Below are 19,015 nucleotides of genomic sequence, written 5' to 3'. Positions count from 1 at the left end.
TGAATAAGAGAAAGATCAGTGGCCCTAGGTGACTTCCTTGAGGCACACCGGTTGGCGTTACGAATGCGCTTGAGCATGTAGTGCCAATTCTAACGAAGACAGAACGTTGTGAGAGGTAAGAATGCAGCCATCTGGTAACCCACTCAGGAAAGCCTAGTCGCTCCAGCTTCAAAACAGCAATGTGGTGGGGCACCTTGTCGAATGCTTTTGCGAAATCAAAATATATAGCGTCCACTTGTTGACGCTTCTCTACAGCTGAAACTAGAAGGCTCGTGTACGTGGCGGAGCGTTTTTTCATAAATCCGTGTTGTCGTTCGTCGATTATGTTGGAAGAAGCAGCGTACATCGCATTGTACACAAACTTTTCCAGAACTTTAGCTAGACAGTTCAGCAGCGAGATTCCTCTGTAGTTTTCAACATTGTGCCTATCTCCAGCCTTATGAATAGGAACTATAGCAGCTTCTTTCCATGCCATTGGGAAAATATTTTCCGAGATTGAACGCTGAAAAATAATACTTATTGGTGCAGAAAGTGCTCGGGCACAATGCTTTATAAACACAGGAGGCAAGCAATCCGGACCAGGCCCTTTCAAAGGATCAACGCTGGACAGAGCGCTCGCTACATCAGAATCATTTACGTTAGGAAGAGGAAGGTTGATATTATGCGTTGGCAATGTTTCAAGGTACTGTTGCGATGGATAGACAGGAGGGCTGGAAAATACATCTCGGAAGTGATCTGAAAAAAGGTTCGCCGACTCGGCAGCGGACTGTGAAATTGTGTCTCGAAGATAGACATTTTCTGGTACACCCACGGAACACTTTCTGGTGTTTATAAATGTCCAGAATGTCGAAGGATTATTTCGAAGGCTGCGCTAAACTTGGTTCAGATATTCACCGAATGCACTGTTCCGGGCTGTTTCATATTGCAGTTCAGTTTGACGAAGAATAGTTTTATTGTCGTCAGTCCTATGTTCTAAATATTGCTTTCGGTGTTTCCGGAGTACGTTGTGTAGGCGACCAAGCTCAGCGTTCCACCACGGAAATTTATATTCTACTTTTCTGCTGAGACGTTTTTTAGGAACATTACGGCGAAGAATCTCATATATGGCATAATAGAACGCCACAACTGCTTGATCTAAGTCATTTCAAACCAGCATCTCACGCCAATTGAGTGCATCAATGGCCATTGAGACTTCATCGAAGTTGTATCGAGTAAAGTCAAAGTTGAAGTCGTCGTTAATTGTATCAAAAGCTTCACCGTCATCAGAACGCACATCAAGTCTTAAAACGAAGGGTTTATGGTGAGGGTCAACCTTCAGTATAGATGTGGGAGGCTCAATCAGTTCGAACACGTCCGTGTCATTGACGAAAGCTAAATCGAGGGTTCGTCCATTCACGTTGCTAACAGAGCAGATTTCATACAAGCCACCAGCGACCAAAGTTTCTGTGATGGCCGTCTCTTGTTCCGTGGTTGCATTTTCAGGAATGTAGCACTTATAATCGTCATCAAAAATCCACCGAAGATTAGGAAGATTATAATCACCTACAACAAGTACATTGTCGCGCCTATTACATTTGTCCAGGATGCTTTGGACTGCAGAAGAGTGAACATTGTACAAGTCAGGATCACTGTTCGGCCTTAGATAAATGCCACAAATATATAACGATCGACCTGGCAATGAAACGCGTACGACAACTTGCTCCAAACATTCACATCCAGGCATTTTTAATGTAGTCCCAGTTAGATGCTTCTTTATCGCTATGAGAACACCACCTCCGCGACGTAGATGACAGGTAGAAGAGTTGCGATCGCATCGGTGTGATTGTGTAGTTCGTCGTTAGCTCGGTGTTTAATATATCATCACGTAACCAGGTTTCGGTGAGAATGATAATGTCATAGTCGCAGGAAGTAAGCGCAAGCAAGAAAGCCTGCGTTTTGGTTCTCATTCCACGAACGTTCTGGTAGTAGACGGATAGGAAATCTGATGTTGTACGCAACGGCATGCTATGAACCAAGAGGTTTTCAGAAAGCGAACTGTCATGTAAAGCAAAATACTCGCCTGAGAAGGGAGTTCGGAAGACCCCCTCACGACCTCCAAACGCAGGGCCGGGACGGGTAAGCGGGTCGCTGGCTGGTAGCGCGACTGCGTCGGAGCGCTTGGGGGCTTCCGTAGTGCTGTATAACGGGCGTCCCGGCGATGGCAGCGACAAACAAAGTGCACCTTCATTTAGTTGGTTCAAATCGTTAGAGAGCACGATCGGGTCAGAAGGGTGAAATTCTAGTCGACTGCTGTGCAGATAATCTTCGGTAACGGCGTCTAAACTGTTGTGTTCAGCAGCAGTCTGTAGTGGGAGGCGTTCTGAGCGAGCAGAAGCGATGCGGTCTTTCTAAGAATAGAAATACAAAAATGTGTTCATCAAACGTCATTCGATCAAAGATAAACTCAAGATAGAGTGGTCGGATGATTCCCATGTACCATCAAAATGCGACCCCTCGATGAATTTGGTTCACCGTCAGTGTGACAGCTCAATAATAAATTGAAGCGAAGCTTTGCGAAATAGAACCAACGTCGATATTTGCGTCGTATCTATGACAATGCGTTATTTCCAAAATAACAAGCAAGCTTTCGTTTGGAAAATAAACAAACTTTGAGGTTTTTAACGTTCGGTAATTAATTGATGTGACTAATGCCGATTTCGTTTTTAGATTAGTGTCACTCTAGGTTAAAGTGACCAGGCGTCCCGGATTAAGCGGAACAGTCCCGGATTAGGCGGAACAGTCCCGGATTTAAGGATGCCTCATGGTAAAATGGACCGGAAAGTTTACCAAAATTCTGCTTTTTACACCAAAATACCCATTCATATTGTTATGCGTTATTTCGAAAATAACAAGCAAGCTTTCGTCTGGAAAATAAACAAACTTTGGGGTTTTTAAAGTTCGGTAATTAATTGATGTGACTAATGCCGATTTCGATTGTACTAGTTTGGTTGAATATTTGAGAAGCATACATTTTAAGGGTTTTCTTGAGGCCTTTAGAAGTCAGTATGACTATAATAATAATTTTACACGCCAATATAGACAACGTGTTTCTTTTATAAAAAAAAATTGTTTACTACATTGATTTGCTTCGTAACCATAGCATTTTTTCGACGCATTCTGAATAATATCGACGCCTATTAACGAGGGGGCAGCAAAAGCATACTATTATTCAGTTCTCCGGTTCACGGTTACTGTACCATCATTTGCTAATGGTTGGTATAGGACCTAGTAATCTTGAGTTTATCTTTGATTCGATGTATAACTGAAAATCGGATGTTATTGATTTTTTAGCTGCCGTCATAAAGAATGCGTGAAAGTTTCCTAAGAAATAGATCGTAACAGCACTCGTTTCACTCGCATGTATAAAAAATGAGTGGGAAATGTCTGGAACATAACCGGAATATTGGTACGGCACGAGGACTGGAAACTTGAATCTAATGATATGCACCTTAATCTACAATCCACCTACCAGGTTTCAGCTCTTTAAATTGTTTCTTCAGTATACTGGTTTTGATACACGGTCTCCTGAATAGATGCTCCTTCTGTCGTTTTCAAGTACCTAGCGTCAACTGATTTTATGAATATACAGCTCAAGATTTGCAGAGAAATTTACGTGAAATGAGTGACAATCAAACACAAATGAAGGTTGGTCGATTTTTTGGATATCGGCTTTTTTGTATTTTTACAAATTTACAACCGTCAGAAAAAATGTAACGATTGGTGTAGGAACATATATTCAATAAATTTTTCGGATTGTTTTATGATAAAGGCGGATTGAATTCACTCATAAATCGGCTCAGTAAACCGATCTGCATGTAAATTATCCTGGAACACTCCTGCGTTTCGTCGTTTTCAAATACTCAACTGATTTCACAAACTACAGGTGAACAGGTAGACGAACTTTTTTAAAGAGGACACTTTGGAAGAAAAGTTCCGCCAAAGGTCACCCGAAGCGAGTCTAAAGAGTGTAATTCCTCTAGATTTTTTCCTGAATCCAAGTGTTTGCAATCCAAAATCTTAACCTGTTGAAGGGAGGTGTTCTTGAAGCATCCAACTCCGTGCTTCAACAGGTCTTCACACTTCCCGGTTCGGACCCTTACCATCAATTCCCACGACCATTGCAGGTACATAGACACGAAAAACCCACGTGTTATCTGAGTCACGGTACTGAGCATTCAGTTCAGTGACATTTATCTCTGTATATAAAAATGAAATGGTTTTAGCGTGTCATCGCATAACTCAAGAACGACATTACGGATTTCTTTGATTTTTGCGTTATTTTCTGTGAAAGTTTCTTAAGCAGGAACACAAAATATTAACATTTTCTTAATCCACGTATTTGTGCAATTGGGATATTTTAAGTTTAGGATCGTTTGCATAGTTTGTCATTATATGGAATTACTTAATAAAATGTCATTAATGTGTTACTGGGTTCAAGCTTGAAAAGCTTCGGAATAAATTCGAAGTACCGTCGATTTTCCCATGGTCCTATGCAGATATTGGTCAATTATCAGCATTGTTACTGTATATAGAGAGAGGTACAAATAAAAGCATTGTTGATCATAACGTATTATTTAGGACTTTCCGTCATACGTTTTACAAGCATTGCTATTTTTGCTTTCGTTGTATTTTCAGTGAATAATTAGAGGCAGGACAACGTCTGCCGGAATTTAATGGGTACAGTAATTTAATTTAATTTAATTGGGCATTTATTCGGAAAGTAATAAAGGGACTTCCTTCTTGATATGAAGTGGTGGAAATTTTTGATTCACGTGTAATAAAAATGGAAAGATAAAGGAGGAAAGAAAAACACACATTTGTAAATAAGTAGTATTAGTAACAATAAGTATTCACTAACAGCGATTATTCTGCTCCAGCGAGAACCATGTATTGGATTTACTACCGGCTCTAGCAGAACGAGAGCGAATATGTAAAACGAACAAAGGCTGTCCTTCGCTGAAGCACAGAGCAGAATCTTTAAAGTTTCGATTATAGTATACAGTATCTACCAATCGAATGAGATTGGTCTGATCTCATTCACGACTGTAGACACCAGTTATTAAGTGATACTATCAACGACTCCAATTATGTTCAAAATATGTCCAGCATGTACCTTATGATATGATATTATATTAATCAGTTTATGAAAAATAAATAGGCTGTCGTCTTTATTTTACAACTAACTTCCCTATTAATTATTCAATGAAAACTCAAGACCCCCAACACCTCTGTTATAACAATGCTGAGCAACTCTTACCAAAAAAAAATCCGGACATCTTTCAGCAATGAACCGTAATCGTTCACCACACTCAGGTAGGCGGTTCGCATAGTATACGGATTTTTAGACAGAGTTGGTCAACTTAGCTTTGACTAACAAAAGAGTCGTTCGAAATTGACCAAACATCTCTCGTCAATACTGCATGATCAGTGTTGTATACAACGTCAACTCTAACACCTTTTCTTATGTAGTTAGTAAGTTTTTCGATAAAACTCTATCCTAATTTCCGCAATTTTGTATATACTCTACAGAATAAATTCCATTACTCACCTGTGCGCTGTTGTTCAGCTCTAGCTGTTCAATACCAAAACCGGCTCCCTGTGTCCCTGTCAGTTCGTCACTCCTGCCTCCAGACACCGGAGGCACCTTCGCGTCGCCTATCACCAAACTTTCCTCCACTAGATTCATATTTTATAATGTTCGCATGCTTTCATACAGTTCAAGTAACGTTATTCACTTTCCACGGGCTGCATGCCTCGCAGTCAAAAACGTAGAATGTCTCAATACGCGGGTGGAGGAAGTAAAAGCATTGGCATTCGGTATCTTAACATTTTCATCACCTTCACCAGTAGTAACGAGCGGAACATCATCATCATCATCATCGTCACCACCACTATCGGTATCAGCTTTGTTGGAAAAACTGGCACAGAACCAGAACCAAGGTCTCAATCGATTGTGGTCCAGCTGCTGGTAGCAACAGATTTCTCCACAGTAGCTGTGACAACAGCAGCCACACCATCGACAGTGCAAGAAAAATTGATGCGGTCGTAAAAATATTACAGCTTGGACCATCATCCTGCTACGGAACTGGCCAGGGCCAGCCGGGTGGAAATGTTCTTCCGAGCGTGGTGTTCCGCCAGTCGCGTTTGATGGCTTTCTCAAGTTCTATTTGTGTGCGCGGGTGATTTTCAGGTTAAAGAAAGTTCTTCCTTTTGCCGTGCGATTCAAGTTCCAGTAAAATAACGGTTTGCTGATAGCGACAATGCGTTGTTGCTCACATTGCCCGTGATGCTTCCTTCAAATCGATGTTGGTGAACTGAAGAATCTGGAAAGAAAACACGTACAGAATTACATTAACGTTTGTGATGAATTTAATATTTTACTACTCTAACCAATAAAAATATTACCATACGGTTTCTTATGTCTTCTGATAACAATTCGAGAAAACTATTAAATTACTTTCAGTAGATCCGGAACGTATATAATAATTCTTACACAAACGATTCAAAATACCAAATAACACCAATTCAAAAGAGCCAAAAGAATCTAAAAACTGATTCTTCACTTTTTCCTGTTCATTTTTATCTTCTTTAGAACAACCAAATTTATATGAACGTAAAAAAGACTCGATTGTTTGCAGTTTCATTCGTTCATAGCATGCTAGGATACAACCAGATTATGTACAAGGAGATACAAAGCATTTCTGGGCCATTGCAGCAAAAAGACTCGGTGCGGCAAGTGTGTAGAAAATCATGAGGACGAAATCCCTTAGATGCCTTTCTAAGCACTCGTTTGCGTAGAAATACTGCAGCGAGTTACGCCACTCACCACGTCACATCTTTACGTACTCTTGGCTCAAGGGGAGCGCGACTCTGACGGTTCTCATGTGGGCAAATTTGTGACTACTCATAAAAACTATTGGCAAATGAGATTCCGTATAAAGGTTAAACAAATTCTATTGAGAGGCCGCCAAATATAACAGCTCGAGAAAGCGCTGCCACAAACTCGAAGCAAACAGCTCCTGTAGGGTTCGTCGCGGTTGCGGTAATTACCGCAACCGCGCGGTATTTACCGCACCCGCACCGCAAGAACAGCGGTGCGGTGAGACACTTTTTCCCGCGGATGCGGTGCGGGAAATGAGCTTTTACCGCGCGGTATTACCGCAACCGCGCTTCAAAAAATAATTGATAGTCTGCAGTCTGCATTAAAAAGTGAATTAAAACTATGACTTTTACTATTTGAGAAGAACGCAACTAGATTTATTTTCTGAACGAATGCTTAGCAATGTCATTATTAGGAAAATCCCTCTGTCAGAACTTTCGAATTTTACTTATTACCCTACAATAGAGAAACATGATAAACATTTAAGGTTGCACAGAGAATGCGCAAAATTCGCAAACGAAAAAAGCAGTTTTTTTCCACACCGTATGTCAGATCTTCATAAAAATCAAGCAGCATTCTACATACGCTGATTGATTTTTATGAAGATCTGACATACGGTGTGGAAAAAAAACTGCTTTTTTCGTTTGCGAATTTTGCGCATTCTCTGTGCAACCTTAATTGCTCTAAATTCCATAGACTTGACAATGATTTGAAAAGAAATCCGAGTATAATCTGTATTCGACCTATCGCTACTTGATTTTTACATTTTGGTCATTATAATATGATAAAACATACTGTTACTAAGAAATAAAATCTATAAGCTTTGTCCAATATAATTTGGCACCATTATTTCACGACATATTTTGAAAACTATTTCTTTCTTACTTCAAAGAAAAAATTTACAAACGAATCTTTTCAAATATATAAAACGCAAAATTCAATCATTGAAAAACACTTGAATTTTACTGTCAAATCCAATGACAAAATGCATCATTTCTCCCGATTCCTCTTGGCAATCGTGGAATTATGAATTGTTTTCGATGACATTTTCTCAACTGTGAATTTCGATTAATTTGGAGAATATGAACTACTAATACTAAGACTTAAAAACAATCCAAAGAATGTTATTATCATCATCAAACCAAACGAATTTGGAGGAATTTTTTTCGCGTGCATCTATTGTTCGTCCAACTGGGAATATTTTCTACCAAATTAACAAATAATATTTTTCAGTTAGGAGTATTTTTTAACTTTTTGAAAGTAAAGCTTTCTAAGTTAGTGTAGGGCAGTGCGATTCTTTTTGTGTTTCTCAAAGTCTCCCTCAAGGCCTCCTTTCATATTGTGACAAGTGTCAAATTTAGCCCAGATGCCAAATTTTGTATAGTTTGGACAGTTTTTGCCTTAAATGAAAATTTATCTCGAAATCTTAACGTAGGGGTTAGGTATCTTTTACATAGAATCTGTATACAAAGTTTGAAAGAAATCGGTTAAGTAGTTTTTAAATGGCAGGTAACATCGCAAATCATGTTTTTCCAGAGACGTTCTACAGAAAGCTTCGTCACCGAGTCGTTTGTCGATATTTTTGCATGGAAAAATTATAGCATGTTATGGAAATGATACACTATAAAGCACAAAGGTTTTGATCAATTCATTTTACGCAAAGTTTAAAAATCGAGAAAAAGTGTTTTTTTACGCTAAAACCCTTACCCCCTTAATAAAACTTGCAAAGTTGAATATTTTCATAAATGTTACATTCTTAGGATTCCGTTAAAGTTAATTTTCGTGTAAATAAGCATAACATTTTATTATATATGGCTATACAAAACAAATGAATAATTTTTCAGCACAATATTTAAAATACATGATTTTTACCGCATTTACCGCATTACCGCGCGGTGCGGTGCGGTAAATGCACCACTTTTTAGATCCCTTTCCCCTGAATATAAGTTTCATTTCTCGTTTACACCACGTGCTATCTTCGTGCCTGAATGGCTGAGGACAAAGTAGCATTTGATGGGAATGATATTCCCATGGATATACCGGATAATCCCAAAATTACTCCCTCCCCTGATTCCCCCAATCGTCCTCGCATTAAAACATACCTAGCCAGTTCAAATGGACCCTGGGCGGTCCATTTCCAGCCCAACACGAAATCACTTAATATTTTAAAAATCTCACGGGAGCTGACTGCTAACTACCCGACCGTAGCTCAGATAACACACGTTAGAGCTAATAAGATACGCATTTTAGTGAATGACCTCGACCAGGCAAACCAGATGGCTCGCTGCGAGCGTTTTACAGAGCAATTTAAGGTATATGTACCTTGTAGGGTAGTGGAGATCGATGGGGTTGTCGCTGAATCGGGTTTGAAGTGCAAAGACGTGTTGAAGTACGGGGTTGGTTGCTTTAAGGACCCCTCACTTCAACATGTGAAGATTCTGGAATGTAAGCAATTGTATTCAGCATAAAACTGAGAATAATCAGACGACTTATTTACTGTCAGACTCGCTTCGGGTGACTTTCTCCGGGTCTGCCCTGCCCAACTCTGTCCTGCTGGATAAGGTTCGCCTTCCTTTTCGTCTGTTTGTACCGCGGGTAATGGACTGCAGCGATTGCAAGCAGCTGGGCCACACAGCCACCTATTGTGGCAATAAGAAACGGTGCGGCAAATGCGAGGGAGAGCATGAGGATGACGCTTGCGGTAGAGAAACTGGAAAGTGTATCTACTCCGGGGGCCCTCCGCAGGATCTTAAATCATGCCCTGCGTATAAGTAGCACGGGGATAAAATTAACCGCTCCCGTAAGGAACGCTTCCAGGGACATCAAAAACCCCAAGTGTCCCCTTTTTCCAAACAGACACTCAGTCAAGTAACGGCCCAATGAAATTTTCTGACACAGTGGACCTAGTTTTCACAGCTTTCAATGTTACTGATCATTTTAAAAGCATTCTGATTCATTTTCTCCCTATAGTGCAAACTGTATCACGGCATCCTTATCGGGACCACGGCTAGTTCTAGGAAACTAACTCGCACGGTACGATATGACTGTCTCTTCATGATGATAATAAATCAACATTAATCCAAGATCTTTGTAACAATTTCAACATGACCATCTCACACACGGGAGACTTGACGTGGATTCCTACACAACCAACACGCGCAAGCACGTTGGATTTATCGCTATGCTCGACATCTCTACAGTTAGATTGCATATGGAAGGTGATCCATGATCCCCACAGTAGCGATCATTTGCTTATCGTAATTTCAATTGCTAACGGCTCAAGACCATCAGAAACAATCAATGTCTCGTATGACCTCATACGGAACATTACTTGGAAGAGTTACGCGACCGCGATATCCGTTAAAATCGAATCCACTCAAGAACTTCCTCCGGAGGAAGAGTACAGGTTTTCGGCTCATCAAGCTCAAGCTCAGACTAAACCAGTACCCAGCGCGAATACCCATGGCGCGTCGTTAGAAAGGAAAATGAAGAGTCTGATGAAAGCCATAAAACATAGTTATTGGTGCTGGTTCGTCGACGGGTTACCGAAAGAAACAGCGATGGGCACTCTTTGGGGTACGGCTCGACATATGCGTAACCGAAACGGTACCAACGACAACATGGAATATTCAAACCGCTGGATATTCGCTTTCACCAAGAAGATCTGTCCGGACTCTGTCCCGGTACAGAAAACGTACCGCGCCGCGTCTCCTCACGATACGGCGAAAGAAACAACGCTTTTGATGGTGGTGATCTCACTTGCTCTCTCATCATGCAACAATAACGCCTCAGGGTTAGACAGAATTACTGCCTGACACTGCAAAAGGCGCTTGTTGAACTTATTTAACAAGTTTATTGAGGGTAACATTGTCCCTCATGGCTGGAGGCAAGTGAAGGTCATCGCCATCCAAAAACCAAGAAAACCAGCCTCCGACCACAACTCGTATCGACCGATTGCAATGCTGTCCTGTATTCGGAAGTTGTTCGAGAAAATGATCTTGTTTCGCCTTGACAATTGGGTTGAAGCAAATGGCTTACTCTCAGATACAGATTTTAAATAACTTTTTGCTGAACCTGTTGTCTGAAAAGCACATGCACTTTTGGCATGACGATTTAACAACATTGCGATTTAGCTACATGTGTCTTCCCCAGGGCTCATGTCTAAATCCCCTACTCTACAATTTTTACGTGAATGACATTGACGATTGTCTTGCCAGTTCATGTACGCTAAGGCAACTTGCAGACGACGGGGTGGTCTCTGTTACAGGGTCCAATGCTGCCGATTTTCAAGGACCATTGCAAGATACTTTGGACAATTTGTCTGCTTGGACTCTTCAGCTATGTGACGAGTTATCCACAGAGAAAAATGAGTTGGTTGTCTTTTTAGTAAGCGTGAGCCGACGCAACTCCAGCTTCTATTATTGGGTGTAACGACCAATCAGGTCTTAACATTTCAATATCTCGGGGTCTGCACAGTGGTCCCAAAGAGCAAAAAAGGGGGTTTTTTAGATTGCGTCAAAACGGTTGACTTTAGCAATATGGTGTTTTTGAGAAAGTTTCTTGAAGTAGAACTCCCCTTCTTTCTGTCTTATCAGATTAATGGTTAATCCCCCTAATAGTGAGTTACGAAATATATTTTCTCCAATAATTCAGATAGACAAATACTTACTTCAGCAAAGTTGTAGAGAAACTCGTTACAAATATTTTACCCGAAGACTTCAACTCTCTATCTTTTAATGTTTTTGAGATATGGGACATTATTTGTAAAAGGCCCCTTCAAAACAGTTTTTTCATCATAAGTTTTCTTCTAGATTTTTTCCGTTATATAAATGTTCTAGAACATTATTTGGACTATTAAACTGCATTACTTTGCCGAAGACGGAAACTTGCTATCGCTAGTATGTGTGGAGATATTTACGTTTTTTGATTGAAAATAGCTCTTTTTCCAATGCCGATAACTTTTAAACGGGCAAAAACGGGCAAACCACTTTGTAAACAAATTAAAGTGCAAGAAAAGCACAACAAATGCTGGAAAAATCAGATCTCCCCAAGGCGGCCCTCTATGGAAATACTTGAGCTGAAGTTTGTCTCATCCCGTCATCAAATGCAATTGATTACTCGCCGTTTGGTTGCACTTGCGCCATTGTTATGAAGTAGGCGCAAGGGAATTGTCAGTTTCCGGTGTCAGGCGTATGCATTGAGTTTTTGAACAACTGTAACTTTTGACCCAAGTTTTTAAGGGGCCTTTTGCAAATAATGTCCCATATCTCAAAAACCTTAAAAGATAGAGAGTTGAAGTCTTCGGGTAAAATATTTGTAACGAGTTTCTCTACAACTTTGCTGAAGTAAGTATTTGTCTATCTGAATTATTGGAGAAAATATATTTCGTAACTCACTATTAGGAGGATTAATCATTAATCTGATAAGACAAAAAGAAGGGGAGTTCTACTCCAAGAAACTTTCTCAAAGACACCATATTGCTAAAGTCAACCTTTTTGACGCAATCTAAAAAAAAACCCCTTTTTTGCTCTTTGGGACCACTGTGGTCTGGTTCGACTATAAAGGTACCTGGGGATGTCACATTAGGTATCTGAAACAGAAATGCCAACAAAGGATCAATTTTATTCGGACAATAACTGGAACATGGTGGGGTACCCACACATGAGACCTGATCAGGTTATACCAAACAATGATATTGTCGGTAATGGAGTACAGATGTTTCTGTTTCCACTCCGCTACGTACATACACTTCATCAAATTGGAGAGAATACAGTATCGTTGCTTCCATATTGCCTTGGGTTGCGTGCACTCGACCCATACGATGAGTCTCGAAGTACTGGCGAGCATTCTCCCGCTAAAAATCGATTTTGGGAACTCTCATATCGGTTGCTCATCCGATGCGACATTCTGAACCCGTTGGTGATTGAAAACTTCGAGAGGCTCGTCGAGCTTAATTCTCAAACCCGATTTATGTCCTTGTACTTCGACTACATGGCACAGAGCATCAATCTTTCTTCGAATCATCCCAACCGCGTCCGTCTCCTAGATACTTCTGATTCTACTGTATTCTTCGACACATCCACGAAGAAAGATATTCGTGGAATCCCGGACCATATACGCCCGCAAGTGATCCCCAATATATTTTACAATAAATTCCGAGAAATCGACTGCGACAAAATGTTCTTCACTGATGGATCAAATCTCGATGGGTCCGCTGGCTTCGGTATCTTCAATAATACAATCACTGCTTCATTCAAGCTCAATGATCCTGCTTCAGTTAACGTCGCAGAGTTAACTGCAATTCAGTACACCCTTGAGATCATCGACGCTTTACCCACAGATCACTACTTCATCAGTTCGGATAGCCTCAGCTCTATCGAGGCTCTTCGTGCGATGAAGCTCAAAAAACAATTCCCATATTTCCTGGTGAAGATACAGAAGTCCTGTGTACGTTATCTGAAAAATCTTATCAGATTACCTTTGTTTGGGTCCCCTCTCATTGCTCTATCCCGGGCAATGAAAAGGCCGACTCATTAGCAAAGGTGGGCGCATTAGACGGTGACATACACGAAAGACCAATCTGCTTCAACGAATTTTTAAGTATTTGTCGTCTGAAGACACTCAAGAGTTGGCAAACCTCGTGGAGCAATGGTGAACTTGGACGATGGCTATATTCCATTATCCCAAAGGTATCAACAAAGCTTTGGCTCAGGGGGATGGATGTGGGTCGGGATTTCATTCGTGTAATGTCCTAGCTTATGTCCAACCACTACACCTTGGATGCGCATTTGCGGCGTATTGGGCTTGGGGAGAGTGGTCTGTGCGCTTGTAACGAAGGCTATCACGACATCGAGCACGCTGTCTTGGAATGCGCAGGGTATTGTGACGCCATGTCTCAGTTAAAAGATTCCCATCGAGCCCGAGGTACATCACCCAATGTCCCAGTTCGGGATATGCTGGCATATCGCGATCTCCCCTAGTCCCTTAGTTATGTTTTCATAAAAACGATGAATATCCCAAATTAGTCCCTCTCTTTTATTGCTTGTTTTTAGAAGTTTTAGAAGAGCCGATCAGCACCAGAGTGCCATTATGTGACCGCCGTCGCCTTTACCACGCAATTTGAAGCGAGAGCGACCCGATTCTCCGCAAGTCCGATGAATCCCACCCATCAACCCGGGTCTTGACGTCTGGGTAGCCTGAGGCTCTAAGTCATGTCGCCGATCTCCTGTTTTCCTGAAAGTGGCAAGGTTGGTCTTTTTAACTGTCCCACCTACTCTCTTCTGTCTCTGATATAACTACTACAACATTCTGAATTCCTAGTTTTAAGATGTATTTTTGTCATGAAAAATTACTCTTAATCACCTTGTATATCGAACTACATTCCTAGTTTTAAGATAGCTGTTAAATTTCTCATGAAAATTTATTCCCCTTTCAAACTGTATTCTTAGTTTTAAGATAGTTGTAAATTTTTTCGTAAAAAAACTTATGTTCCCCCTTTTGTATATCAAACTCGATTCCTAGTTTTAAGATAGTAACAAAAAAAATTCTAAATGACTATTGTATCCTACTGTTGTAAAGAGCATTGCATTTCTAGTTTTAAGATAGCTGTAAAAAATCCGTCTTGTCGCAAAAAAAATATTTCGAAACTGTAACCTCCTAGTTTTAAGGTATCCAAAATGTAAAAAAAATAATTTGGCACCGCTAAGCTAACGCATTTGTGCCTATCAAATAAACGAATTGAATAAAAAATAGCATAGTACCATTTACTTGATTTTGGCAGAGTTTATAGTCAGTCCAATGTTGGCAGCTTCTCTTTTAAAAGGTACAAAAGCCTCTTCAACTGCTTTTCAAACGACTTCAATGGTTTTCGAGCCGTTCGGAAGCCAAGAAGCATTTGAGATGATGATAGTACCGTTTATTTGATATTTTATGTCGGAGTTAAGGAATGCCATGAAATGTGAAGCAACCTTGAGTGCAAGGAAGTGCAACAATTGTTGGGCGTACAAAATAGAATTCGAATACTCAGTTTTACTGAATTCTGATGAAGTTATGAAAATTCCGTAGATTCCGATCCGTAGAAAAAACAGTAATCCGTAGATCTACGGGAAAGTCTGTATGTTTGGGCATCAGGCATGCTAAACTTGGGAAGCGCTGCCTTCCCGCTGCATAATTGAGTTCTACAAGATTACGACACGAATGAACTCATGATGAATGAAGTTCATGTTTGACAATTCTCGGTGGTTTGTTTACTATGTCAGTTGCGTGAGTGCGAGTGCAACGGGTGCTCATCTGATGCATTCGAACTCACGTAACTTCTATGTAAACAAACCACCGAGAATTGTCAAAGGAAGTTCATCCGTCTCAGATTGTGGGGTTATGTCGGTCAGTGTAAAACCAAATATTTATAATTTATATTTTAATTATCATGCAAGACCTACGAAAATACCTTACATTCGACGGATTGTATAAATAATTGTTTTATTTTTAGTATAGAGTCAAGACATCCAGTGTACAAAGCGACCCTATTGTATTTCCTTCATTTACCAAGAGTTTACGCAGTTATTATGTTTACATTTGACCCTCTTCTGGGCAATAAACCAATCGTAAACGAGTTGCTGTTGAAAATCAGTCTGTCCGGAAAGCTTCCTTCTACGGCCATCAGGATGTTGCATATTATTAGTGTACGTACATTGAATTAATTCTATGTCTTTTTATGTCTCATGTAGGTTAATAGAATTAAGATTTACGACCCTTTTTCGAAGAAGCGCAGAAGGACACTAGTTCTCAATCCTGGCAAAAGCGATGTCATGCGGTGATGAGAGTCAGTTCAAATCTATTCGACAAGACAGCCAGTATTATTTAATGCTATGAATCATTTTCATTCTGTTCGGGTTCATTTATTTCCCGCTGGGGAGTCACTCTGTTAATGAACTTGGTATGAGGGACTTGTGAATTGTTAGTTTGATTCAATAAAGTAGTTGTACTTCCTTCAAGGATGGAAAAGAGCCTCAAATCACGAGGGGAAGAACACTGATTTATTTCCAATCAACTATAAAACTTTAAGTAAGGTTTAGTTAAGTTAACACTAATAATCTCACGTTCAACATATTTTAAAATTAGCCAAACTTTTTCGCATAATTGCAACCATCCAACTAATAAATCAATTTAAAATTTTCCGAACGAATGCTGTGTGACCTACTATCCATAAGTAGCCGGAATGGCTTCACGTCTTTTCTGACCATCGATTGGGGACATATAAATTAATATTACCCAAAAATAAAACCATCCTCACATATGAGGAATTTATTGACCTTGCTCTTCGGTTCTCGATTTCGCTTCGCGTATTTTGACCATTTACGGTATATGACGGACGGGCAGCAATAACTAACATTCACGAAAAAAAACATCCGTCAACGCCGAATCGGTTGTTCACGGATATACCGGGGATTTTACAGTAACATTTCTTCGGCCTACGTTCGCTTTTAATGACGCCTATCATGACAAATTGTCGGCTGCTTGATAAGGGCATCGCGACGCTTCGGAGCGAGTGGTTCGTCTTCCTGCGGCGAGCTGGGCGCAATACTTGCACGTGACGAAAGGGCAATTTGTACAACCTGCAATCAACCGGGGATCGTGTCGGGTCGCAAGCTAATGGGAAGCGGCTCCGTTGCGGGAATGGCTAATTCGCTTGAAATGTGTACTTTGTGACAGACGCCGGTGCATTGTTGAAGTGCAATCGGTAATTGATTGTGACGGGAATGAAAGATGAATCGTTTTGGGTGTAGAAATAAAGAAATTTTTGCTCGTTTCGCTGATTTCGTGTGCGCGATAATGTCGATAATAATGAAATGTAAAAAAGGATGATAAATCGAATTTAGCGTTGAATGATAAATAATGAACATCGTGTACAAGTAAACTGGACAGCTTTGAGTTGTAAGTTGGTCACCATGTGTGTGTGTCTAGTTTACGAGAAATGGCATGTTTTTTTTCGTTACTCGAATGATCTATAGTTAACACTAATGATCTTATGCATCATTCAGTGCTATAAAGTGAAAACAAAGTAATGTATTTGCGATTTCTGAAACAAATAAAGAAATCCATGGAGTCAAGCATATAATACATATAACGAACCGAGCAAATCAAATGCAATGTGTAAGATTTTTTACATGAACTGGTTTCAAGTTTAAACACCAAATTGTTTTCGATTAGTTGAACCTTTGGAAAAATCATCATCATCTCCTCCCTCTACGTCCACACAAGGTATCTATATGACCGTATTGTGCAATTGTCATGTTAATCTAATAGACGTATTTGGGTTTAAGAGCTCAGGTCTTTCCATAAGTTCGTCTACACTGCCCGAATCAGGAATCAGAATATATTGGCTCAAATGGCACGTTCCCTGCCATGCCGTGTGTTTTCATCATTTTCTTAGCGGAAGGAAAGGAGAAGGAGGTGTGGGGAAGTAGAATTTAAATGGCGGGAAAAATAACAGCACAAAAACAAAAACAAACAACAGGTAAATTAATCTCACAAGTAGGTCAACTCGACAGCGAGTAGGCCTAAAGCTCTTCACCACATTGGATAAGAAACTTTAGTGTGTCTCTGAGTTTCAGTCGTCCAAACATGGTTTCGTCTATATAAGGACGGCCGAAGACTCGAAATCGCAATTGCGCTACCGCTGGACAGTTGCATATCAGATGATATGAGGTTCCGTAGTCGGATTCACAAAGATCACATGAAAAAGACTCAGAGCGCTGAATAGTTGCCATGTGATAATTGAGTTTGCAGTGGCCAGTTAAAGCACAGTGGAGCTTCGAGAAATGTAGGAGATCTTTCGAAATCACTGGGCACGGTTATTCTAGAAACACCTTTGTTTGGCGACACGTTTGTAGATTTCTCCAATAATTACGGTACTCGGACGAAGCCCAGGACCGTATTTTTTCCTTTATCCGACTTGTCGAAATAGACAGGGCCGGCTCAGGACCAACGAAGTCAATCGCTGAACCTACCTTGGTCAATTCGTCAGCCCATTCATTTCCAGTAATATCGGAATGTCCGGGCACCCAGACAAGGTAGATAGTGTTGACAATGCTTAGTTCTTCGATTTGGGTTCGGCACGCGATCACTAGCTTGGACCGTGATTTGTCTAAGCTAAGGGCCTTGATTGCTGCCTGACTATCAGAGCAGAAGTTTATAACAGCTGGACAAACTCAGTTGAAGGGCCGATTGAACCCCACACATAATCGCCATGATTTATGCTTGGAATCCATCAGAGAACCGTCAGTGTAACAGACCCACTTGCGTTTGTTGTTGTCTTTCCATATAGCCAGACAACCACTCCTCTCGAGAGGGAATCTTCACATGGAATGTCCTGTAAGTAAAACTACATGTGAGTGTACTATCGCTAGGAGCAAGAATATCTTCACCCCTTGTGACTTGTGACCACAATCCTGTATGACTTGTAACAAAATCAACATGATTACTGTTCCAGAGCCCAGTAACCTGCAGTCTGTATGCACATGATAGTGCTTCTTATTTGAGGTGTATGTGTAATGGTTTGATATTTAAAAGTGCCTCAAGAGCAGCAGTCGGAGTCATGGTGAAAGCACCAATCAACGCCATGAGCGCCATTCTTTGCAGATGGTTTAGCTTTGCCTGGACTGTCATCACCCCTCCCCTCTGCCACCACACAAGGCATACAATTGGTACAATTGTCGTGTAAATCCAATAGATGTGTTTAGGTTTGGGGCCCCAAAAGTTCGCCTGCACTGCCCAAAGGCCATGCACGCTTTCTTGACTCTGAACTCAATGTGAGCAGACCAATTCAGTTTGGAATCCAATATAACTCCAACGTATTTGACTTGATCTACACACAGTAGCTCAGAATTAAATAACTGCAAGGGACGAACTCCGGTTGTTATTCGTTATTATAATTTAAGTTGTCGACACCACTGCTCTACAGCTCTTAATGCCTGTTGCATTAAGTCAAAGATTGTTCCGATGCAGAATCCAATAATTAGTATCGTCAGCAAACCGGTAGGTTGGAAACCCAAGCTCATTGAGTTTCTTCAACAAGCTGTCGGCTACAATGTTCCA

General features: G+C 40.6%; 1 protein-coding gene across 2 annotated transcripts in view; it reads right to left on the bottom strand.

Moving 5' to 3' along the window:
• Window positions 1–19,015, bottom strand: part of LOC131683627 (cardioacceleratory peptide receptor-like) — a 307,350-nt gene that overhangs the window by 156,697 nt on the left and 131,638 nt on the right. For both annotated transcript variants that reach the window (XM_058965761.1, XM_058965762.1), the window contains one exon: window positions 5,588–6,362. In XM_058965761.1, coding sequence (XP_058821744.1) covers window positions 5,588–5,725 — 138 coding nt within the window. In that variant the 5' untranslated portion in view covers window positions 5,726–6,362. The remainder of the gene's footprint in view (window positions 1–5,587; window positions 6,363–19,015) is intronic.

This window comes from Topomyia yanbarensis, chromosome 2 (genome assembly GCF_030247195.1).
Source record: "Topomyia yanbarensis strain Yona2022 chromosome 2, ASM3024719v1, whole genome shotgun sequence".
NCBI lineage: Eukaryota > Metazoa > Arthropoda > Insecta > Diptera > Culicidae > Topomyia > Topomyia yanbarensis.
This window is presented reverse-complemented; position numbering and strand designations above follow the sequence as displayed.